The 10200-nt window shown below is 45.4% G+C and overlaps 1 protein-coding gene across 1 annotated transcript; it reads right to left on the reverse strand.

The window, feature by feature from the left end:
- Positions 1-458: 458 nt before the first annotated feature.
- LOC116836920 (surfactant protein C-like) lies at positions 459-9803 on the reverse strand. Its single transcript, XM_075062760.1, has 7 exons — positions 9701-9803; positions 8584-8883; positions 7509-7649; positions 6427-6540; positions 5314-5466; positions 4032-4056; positions 459-2848 (listed from the first exon to the last, which is right to left on the reverse strand). Exons 1-5 carry the CDS (start codon positions 9770-9772, stop codon positions 5329-5331), a joined length of 765 nt encoding a protein of 254 aa, XP_074918861.1. The 5' UTR covers positions 9773-9803; the 3' UTR covers positions 459-2848; positions 4032-4056; positions 5314-5328.
- Between the last annotated feature and the right edge of the window lie 397 nt (positions 9804-10200).

A 10200-nucleotide genomic window follows, 5' to 3' on the forward strand; every position in this document is an offset into this window, starting at 1 on the left:
TGATTGGGCGCGAAACATCCTTGCACCGGCCCTGACAAGCCCACCCTGGCTTTCCTCGTCCCCAGCACCATGATGCCATGCCAGGCACTTTGGCAGAGCCCATCACCAGCCCAGGGAGAAGTTGGGCCTCTCCCAGCCTTAGGCAGTGATTTCCCATTTGCACACATGTACGCAACTGATGGGAAAGAGAAGCCAAGAGACAGCAGCCCAGATCCTCAGAGGTGTTTATGCCCCTCACTCCCGTGATGGCTAAATACCTTTGAGGATCTGGGCCTGTATGGCCAAAAGATACAGCAAAAGTTTCTAGTGTAAATTGATATCCCCTGCATGGATCAAAGGGAATTACCTGCTCACTGAAATGTGCTGAGGTGCTGTCAACACATCAGTATACTGTATTCTCAAGATCATTCTTTTATCCACAGAGGCTTAAATTAATCTTCTAGGCAAAAGACTTTCAATCTTGATTTAACTGTATGGATGTGTTTTATTGAACACAGAAATAAAGAGCTTACAGTTTTACAATTCTATCTACGAGAGGCAAAATGTCATAATCCAATACCTTTAATTTTAAACCATACTAGAGTTACTTGGAAATTCTGTTCTTTATTTCCCCTTAAGAAATAGAGTATATAGGGGTTTGTGTGTCTGTGTCTGTGTGTGTGTGCGCGTGCATGCATCCTTAGTGATAATACAAAATATCATAATAATCCCAATAGATCGCAGGGAAATAGTGTTTACAGAGGACATATGTAGATTTGTTTTAAAAAAATCACATTCAAGTGGAAAATAGGGTTAGAAAACAGCAGCTGAATACACAGCTACAGGTGCTGCTTTGAATTCCTTCAACTTATCTCAGAATGCCTGTTGTTTAGGTCACCTACTCTGTAGTTATATTACCAAGCAGAATTCAGCTTGAACTATAGATAATGGGCTGATAGTGTAATTTGTTTGTCCTGCTGGTAGTTAACAATGGATTTATGGAATGACTTATTATGCTAGCCTTCAGTATTAAAATTGCATGACATTAGAAGGACCTGATTTCCTATTCTGTCCAAATGGCAATCCTCTGAATTCCCTTCTGTTCCCTTCCAATCTAACCCAAGAGATCACTTCCACAGCCCTGATTTACTTTTGCACCTTTCCTGGGTATGTTGATCAAGGTAACAGCCTGACAAGGAGAGGAAATAAAGACACTTATCCCAGTGCATACCGCGTTTTGCACAATCTAAGCCACGTTAAGGCGTCTTAAAGGACATTTTTTGGTCCAAGGTAAATAAGAGCCATTTACAATTGTATTGCAACAGAGCGCAAATACATTTTGCTTTTCTCCCTTAAATGCTAAAAATCAAAATGAAAGGTGACCTTTGTGAATGAATTAAAAGGTCCTAGCCCAGTTCCTCATGGACAGGTGTCCAGATCACAGAAGCAATCATTGAATTTGGCATTAACTAGTATTTTTGTTAGCAGTTACTGTACATTTACCTCTAGGGTGAAACATGACAGCTAATACAGAACTGGTTGGGGAACGGTAATTGTATTTTGAAGAGGATTTTGCTATTTCAAAATCAGATTTCATTCTAGTTCGGAATGATAACCAACATATTTGAAATTCTCTGTGAAACAGAAATACTGATCTCCACTGAGTTCTAACGCAGTCTAGTGAGCTGTCCTAGAACTGGGGAACTTAGAGGCCTTTGAAGTCCTATATCCTCAGTAGTACAACCTGGTGAGCGGTCTTGGAGCCAGGGACCCTAACAGCCCTGCCTGACTAGGAGTCAAGAGCCTGGGAACTGGGGCTCCCACAGCTTCCAGGCAGCTGAGAAGCTGGGAGCCTGGGTTCACTGCATTCTGTCAGATGGTCTGCCAAGGAGCCAGGCAGGTTTCTCTTGGAATCCTGCCTGCCAGGCAAAGGTCCACTGGAAACGTACTTGGTTTCTGTTGGGATTTTGTCAGAATTGACACAGTCCTGTAGAATGTTCCAGTTTAAACAAAACAGTAAATTCTGACAATTCTTTTTTTCTAACAAGCTCCACTAATTAGCAGTGGAGAACAACATGACACCATAGTTTTAAACAAAGTCCAAAGTAATTTAGTTCACAAAGTGACTCCTATATAGAGCCAGGTGCATTGTAATTGACCAAAGGCATATAAAGTGGATTAAACTAATTTGGATTAAGGCACTTTTATGCTGGAATAAGAGCATCACATCTGGAGTTAATCAGCTGTTCTGGACTAACACTCCATGTAGACACGCCCTTAGTCTGATGAGTCGTCCCTGCTGTCATTACTCTGGCCACATTGTGCTAGCCCACTAGGCTGTGAGGTCATGTAAAGTGAAGACACAATACCTCATTACCCAGAAGAAGAAATAAGTGGGGTTGGTGAGCGATTGTAGATTTTATTTTCTAAAAAGAAGTCTAACACCCACAATGGCAAGCAATCTTCTCATTCTATAATGTCCCTAGCAAATGCCCGCTGCATCCAATGCAAACAGATCAGCCCATGTACAGCTGTTATTTACAGCAGGGTCCCTCTGGCTCCTCTTCCCATTGGCACAGCTGTTCCATCTGGGTTCCTCCAATTCTGGAAAGCTGCCCTATTCAGGAAAGCATCTAAGCACCCACTTGAGTCCCCTTGAAGGTAGAGGAACATAACCATGTGCATTGTGCTTTCCTGAACTGGGGCCAGTGAGAGAGTTCTGCACAGAGCCAGCTGCACCATAATCACCCACAGGTACACAGTAAGCAAAGCCACAACTGGGGATCTGGCTGAGACCGTGGTGTTCCCATGCTGCTGGGACCCCCTCGGAAGCAATGGCAGGCAGGAGATGCTCTGTCCTTGATGGATCCTGCAAAGCAAACACACGGGGGGTGAAAAATGATCCCTGTGAACATCCTGAGCTGTAAGTGTTGCTTGGCCCCGGCTGGCCCCCCAAGCATTACCTCCCTCATTTATGCTTTTAGGGAAAGATTTCCAGAGGCACAAAGGGGAGTTAGGTGTCCACTGGTTTCATGGGAGAGTTGGGCAGCTAATGGCCCTGGCTGTCTTTGCCAATATCCCCTTATTCTCATACACAGGCAATAACTTCTACTAGAGCAGCAGAGTGTGGACTCTCTATCAGTCACTCTCTTCTGTGCTAAAGGGCCTGCTAGCATCTCCGACTTCAAGCTGTCACTATCACCCAATGTGGCCGCTGGGGATTTGTATCTCCTTGTCTCAAGGTGAGCGTGAAGCATCCACTCCCCTTGCAGCAGGCATGCAACCTTGCAAGCTGCCTGCTGACTCTCTCAGTAGGCCTAAGGGAGGACTGTTCCAGCCTAATGGATAGTCTCCTCTGAAGGCTGCAACATTGGCCAGCTGTTCCTGCAGGGCCTCAGATCGGCCTGCAGGGTGGATTTTATTTAAATCAATTTGATTTAAATCACTAGTCAGGAAGACTCGATTTAATCATGTATTTCTACATAACAGTGCATTCTTGTTGGTTGTTATAACCTTGATACATATTCTTCACAACTCAGAGATAGATGTAGGTTTCATTTTTAGAAGGTACACACTATACATTTTTAAAGTGATTTATTTTGAAAACTTTTCAGATTACTTTTACAGCTATATCTAAAAATGAATGATTGTTTGATTATTTCGTTTACCAGAGGTAATTGAAGCAGATATTTATGAAGTCATTGGAAGGTGAACTATCTCCAATTCAAGGAGGATTTTCTTGCCATGCTATATTAGGAGGAGAACATCACCAGACAGACATTTAAATTGTTTTATTTAACTAAAACAACAATATTATGTATTCTGGCTTTTTTTCTTTAACAGCAAACATATAATATTTTAACAAAACAAGCATATGAATTTTTGAATTTAGTTAAACATTCAAGTTTTTAAAATCAGGTTTGTTTTTGTTAAAATTGTTTTTAACTAAAATAGTTAATGAAATATTTGAAAAAAAAATTAAATCAACATCAGCCAGTTCAACGTGAGAAACTTAAAATATGGCCTTTTGCAGCTAACTCAGTTGTCTTCACCTTCATTTTCCTGTTTGCTCATAATCTGGAAAAGAAAAACAAACTTTCCTGCTTTTTCAGGTCCCAAACAATTTCTCAGTTTGGAAAGAATTAGTCCAAAGGAACAAAATATTCTTTCTACACTTCCAGAAGAAGCTACTGCTGTTAAAAGTGAAATTATCACTTCAGCAGTCTCTGAATCCAAGTGCTTAAGTGGCTTCCACCAGTTCACTGCTGTGACTTTCTTTAAAACATCATCAGCAAACATATATTTCTTGAATGGCTTTTATTCCCAAACTGGGTATCTATTATGGCCTGCTGCCGTTATAAGTTTTCCTTTCTTGTGAGAGAATGGTATGGTAGATCTCAAATCAATGAAGGCTACACTCAGAAAGACCTCAAGACTTCCGGAATATGCTGCTCAAACAGTTTCACTTTTGTTTCTACTGCCTGTCCCTCCCGTCTCACATTTATCTCCAGACTTCTCCTTGTCTGGATCTATTCCACCCCCAACAATTTTCTATTCATTGAACTTCTTGAAACTTTGCATTTTTAGAGAGAGGTAATGGATTGACTCTGTCTACACAAATTTGCAGAGGGTTGAGGTCTGTTATTTCTCATCTCTATATATTTATTTATTTATTAAAAACATTTTTGCTATTAACAAGCATATTATCTCTGGAGACAAAAATCCACAGTCTGAGAACTGCAAAACTAAGCATCTCTGATGGTATCTTCTAGACCGAGCACTGAGTCCCATTGGGTAGACAGAAAGATTAACCTAAATAATCTATACAGAAGTCCCTGAAACCGCATAAGATTGAGTCCCAATCCATGAACTATTGGAACTCATTTAAAAAACTTTTCTTAAACATTACCTGACTATATTGTCTCATACTATCGAATTAGAATTTATAATCCCTACTCCATGATGAGATATCTGAGCTATAATGTATCTTAATTAAAATTATCTTTAGATAGTTTTTTCTCAAAAAGCATTTTATCAAAAAAATCTGATTTAAATTAAAAAATCTGTTTTTTAAGTATTATTTTTTAAAAAGCATTGATTTTTATCCACCGTTGGCCTGGCTGTGAAGAACTCACTCCTGTGTCTGCACATAGGCCATGTCCCCCGGTGCCTGCTCCCCAAGACCCATTCCCAACATGCCTGTCACATATGCTTCTACTGTAGTGTGTGTGTGTGTGTGTGTTGGGAGTGGGTGGTTAGTACAGGTAACTGTGATTGTTCAGCTATTGAGTACAATCGGCTCCCATTCTGACACCCATCCATAGTGCTACTCACTTCCCTGAGGCCTTGCTAATCCCAGTAGATAGGAACGTTGCTGCAGAGGATGTTAATTGTAGTGCCCAGGATGGAGCGATCAGCCACGGGCATGGGAAACCCTTTCTCCTCCGCCTCCTCACCCTGCTCAGGAGTTGGGATGAGAGACTTGAGTTACAGCAGGAAATAATACAAATTAAACACACACACCAAACACTCTGCACCCTTGTTTGCAGCAGGAATAGACACAGGCTATTGACATTCCCATATATCTTAAATCCTTAATGTCAATATGATACGTTTCTCCTAGTGCCCACTATATTTTCAGCACCTTCACTCCACCTGTGAGGATGGATTCCACATCTGGAGGGCTTCCCACATGGCCACTGCTTCTGAAGCATCAAAAATTTCTAGCAATGCTGCCCTGGCTGGTGACATACAGGCCAGCCTGTTTTAATAGGATATGAAGTTATTTGAATATAAATATGGGAGGCTAGTGATTATAGCAAATGATGAATGATTCAGCACTCCTGGGTTCTCTTCCCACTTCTTGGAGGCTGTATTGTCTAATGGACTGGGAATCAGGACTCCTGGGTTCTCTTTTTGTCTATGTCACTAACTCATTGTGTGCCCTGAGGCACTTAACTTATCAGTATTTCTCATTGCCATCGACCCCCCCTTAGGGCTCTGAGGGTCAATCAGTGTTAGCAAAGCATTTCCATGCCTTCATACATCACATGCTTCATGAGAGCAAATCATTCTCGCAACAGCTGTTGAATGTAAAAGATCCAAATAGAGAAACAATTAAACTCCAGAGGCTACTGTGGAATCACACACCAGCAACTAGACATATACTAGCCCATTTTGCATGTGTAGCTGTTTTTGCTGGTCAAGCTGATGCATGTGCATAACTCCAGGTGTCCCTGATGCACCATCCTTTGGAGGGTTTGATCTTTGGAGTCTAAGTAGCCTCTTATCTCTGTTATCTACATACTATCTTCCATCCTCCTTCCCTCACATTCTTCTGTTGGCCTCAGATTCAGCATTGCATGAATGCCATTTTCCCAATGCATTTCTATACCTACCTCTGTATCCAGCATGGTTCACAGTGAGTGTGCATTCTCAGCTGCTCACCTGGAGATGTTGGTGGAATGCCTTTGCAACGGTATCCAAGCCCTGAATGTTCTCCTTGTCCATCTTGGTAATGTAGCAGGCTCGGCCTTGCCAGGATTTGTAGCTGATCAGCAGCTGTTTGCAGACAGAGCACATGGTGATTTATAAGCCCTGGTTTCCCATCACTGCAGCTCCCCAGTATTCACGGGAGCTGAATCACCCTCTCCTACTGTACAGCCTCTTCTGCTTCCGCAATGTCACCCTGCTCTATGCCCCTCATGACAGTGAGCCCAGGAGCCTTCTAGACCCTTCATGGGCCTTTCTTTTTGAGACTTAAAGCCATCTGATTGAGATGGGCCAGGGTTGGTGCCATCACTCCAAGCTCTATCCAAAGTGCAGGGGATGGGTAGATAGGAGGTGGGTCCAAACCTCCTTGGGGATTAGTTTAGCAAGATGAAAACTGAGGCTTTGCAAACCCAAACCCACCTTCTTATTTTGCTTGTCTCCCCTGCACCCTCCCCCACCACCTTCCATCCCACGCTGGCCAATGAAGACAACACACCATCTTTCTCCCCTCATAGCCCCAATTCTACCCCCATTCACTCCCTCTCTAACTTGGCTTTTCCTCTCTGGTCATGTTTCTTTTGTGGAGCTAGGTTTTCTGCATCTCTGGCAGTACCCATTTCCTCCCCTACCCGCCAACCCTGCATCATGACAGAAGAAGAGGAGACCAAGACAGGATTCCTGTGTGCCAACAAGTGCTGCTCCTTGCTTGTCCAGAGTGCTGTCTGTTGAGCGACCCAAGGGTTTTCTCCCAGGGACTGACTCCCCTGATCCATTCAGGGGCGTGATGCCGCGCCACTGAGGCTGGAACCCCTTCTGATTTTGACTTGAGGGGCTGGCACCCAGCAGTGCCTCATAGCCTCTCAGAGTGCCTTCTGTTCTAATGCAGCATTGCCATGTTTGTGCTTGGATGTCCCGGCCGTGCATAGGTTAAAAACAGCCTCACTCCCTGGACAGGAGGATTCAGTGCAGGATCCCAGCCTCATGGCAAGGCTCCATTCTGAAGCACGCCCCCTGCCAAGCAAGCACTCTCTGCTTACATTACTGTAGTCGTACACCACTGTGCCCGGGTCATGGGTTCCTGCATCAATGTGGAAAGTTGCCACCTCTTCTTCCCAGTCCATGGACAGCCGCAGTCGAGACTCTTCCCCCTCCAGCCCCTCAATGGTCATTTGCAAAACCTAGGAGGAGATCATAGAGCCTAAGGAGTGAGCAGCAAGGAGAGCAGGGGGTGGGAAGATACGGAAGGGATGGGATCTCTATCATCTCTGCTATGGGTTCCCTGCATCAAAAAGAGCAACATTGCTCCATTCTAACCCATTTGAAACACAGCCATTTCAAAGGGCTCAGGGACATTTTGCAGCTGCTTTTCATTTCTCTATTGCTTCTAATAATCAACCCTGTTCCTTCCCTCAAGGCTGGCCAGGGCCCCAGAGTCTTTTGCAGAATGGGAAGGGTAAATTTATTGGGAAGAGACTCCTGAGACTGATTTTGTTTCTCCTAAATGTTCTCCTGCTAACCCGACAGAATGAGGCATCTCTATCTCTTCCCTGCTGTCCACCCATATTGTGATGCAAGGTAGACAGGATCTGTCCCAATGGGCCAGGATTTCAATCAGCCTTCTTGGAATTAAATGCAACTGCAACATCCTCCTCTGGCTTGGTCCTTGACTTTGCTCATTCATGGATGCAATCTGTCCCCTCTGTGCCAATTCTATTTCCTCCAATGAATGACTGCCTGAGTCCCCTCTGCACCCAACAGGACCCCATCTGCTCTCTCTGCACCTGTGCATGACTGCCCCAGTTTTGTTCTGCATCTCTGTGCATCTGTCCCTGCTTCCTCTGCGTATTGCTAGACTTGGGCATGGTGACAGTGATCTCTTCTGCGGGGCTGCAGCAGTCCCCTGGGCACCTATGCAGGCCTGTACCCTTTGCACAAGTCCCCTTTGCACCTTCATAAGGTTGCACTATGGTCAGCTGCATGGATTCCCATTGCATCTGTGCCTAGCTGCCGCTATCCCCTATTCATCTATAAACTGCTGCATTTGGGCATGATTTTAACACCTTCCTTTGCACCTGTGCACAGCCTCAACTGCTCCTTCTCCCCCTTACTTACAGTCTCAGTGTGTTCCTGGGTCACGTGCAGTCCCAGCAGTAGGGCTCCCAGGACAACCACAACTATCAGCACAATGACAACCACAATGATTAGGATTCTCTTGATGTGCAGGGGGCAGCAGGGCAACTTGGGCAGATGGCAGAGTAGCTTAGGGAGGCAGCAAAAGACACGTTTCCAGCAGCTGCAGCAGGACTTGCAGCTGGGGCAGCCTGGGCAGCAGTCAGTGCAGCTGGGGCAGCTGGGGCAGCAGTCAGTGCAGCTGGGGCAGATGTCCATCTCTGAATCCAGAGCATTGTAGTGCTGGGGACACAAGCACACAGAGAGAGGTCACTGCAGGAGGGATTGAAATGCAAAGCAAAAGGAACAGGAGGAGATGGAGAAGTAAGGGGTGTGAAGATGAGAGCGAGGGAAGGAGACAGGACTAGGGAGAGAGAGACAGAAAGAAATGAAGTGCAGGCACAGGATGCGGGCCTGGGACGGGCCATGGTTTTATGTAGCATCTTCCATGCTCAAGAGTGTCTCCAAGTGCTTTTTAAAGTAATGAGCTAGATCCCAGCACTGTGGCTGACTCTGTAGGCAAGGTGCCTCACTAATAGCTCCAATGCAGCTTCAGGGAATAGCCCCGGCTTTCTTGGGAGAAGCACTGGTTGAGTCAAAAGGGTCATACCCCCTCCTTTCTCTGGGGTTCACCATTTGATAGTTCTCATGCTCCCTTGATAGCTGCTAGAGCGGTTACATTTCAGAAATGTGCAGTCGGTGACTCTCAGTCTCAGCCAGATCTGCACCCAGCTGAGCATGGCATCTCAACAGGCATTGGGGAAACCAAGGAAGCAGGTGAAATATTTTGTACATCATTATGGACAGGTGCAAGTACAGAGACACACCTGGAGACATGCATACACAAATACAGAGACACACAGACACACAGGTTCACATGCCAACCCACACCCTGCAAGCTGGGAGGAACAGAATCCGCCGCTGACTCATAACAGTAGCTGGGCACTAGAAACTATTGGAGCTGCAACGTATGAGCTACGGGGGATGTGGTCGCTTTCATGTAATCTTTGCCGTTTGCTAAAACCCAGCCCGGGGAGGAGGGGATGAGGCTGAGGCTTACCGGCGGGTCCTCAATCAGAGCCTCCTTGATGCTGATTTCCATCTTGCTGCTTCTTCTGTGCCACTTGGACATCCCCTTAGTGTGAAGGGCGGAGAGAGACTTAAATAGGGGACCTGAGGTAAGAGAAAGTGAGGGGGGAAGGGATGCTGGAGTTCCCCAGCTCCTTCTGGCTACAAATAAAGTTTCTAATTTACTTCATTTTTGTTTGTGAACCTGTTTCCCTGGAGCCCTTCAGAGCCGGGTTTCTGATAACCTCCTGGGCCTGTGTCAGTCGAGAGTCTCCGAGGACACTTGTCTCTGGGCACATGGGCCTCTTAGTGCCCAAGAGCTGCAACCACAGGGGTTCTGAGGCCAAAGTCATCCAGCTCCGAGGGGCTAGTGCTGCCCTTCAGGCTGGAGTATCTGGCCCGAGATATGGCCACAGCCAGGCTTGGCTCAGTGCCCTGAGTCTCTGAGCTCCTCTGGCACCTGATGGTGCTTCAGATGTTCAAAGCAAAAGC

Source organism: Chelonoidis abingdonii, chromosome 2, assembly GCF_003597395.2.
Source record: "Chelonoidis abingdonii isolate Lonesome George chromosome 2, CheloAbing_2.0, whole genome shotgun sequence".
Taxonomy (NCBI): domain Eukaryota; kingdom Metazoa; phylum Chordata; order Testudines; family Testudinidae; genus Chelonoidis; species Chelonoidis abingdonii.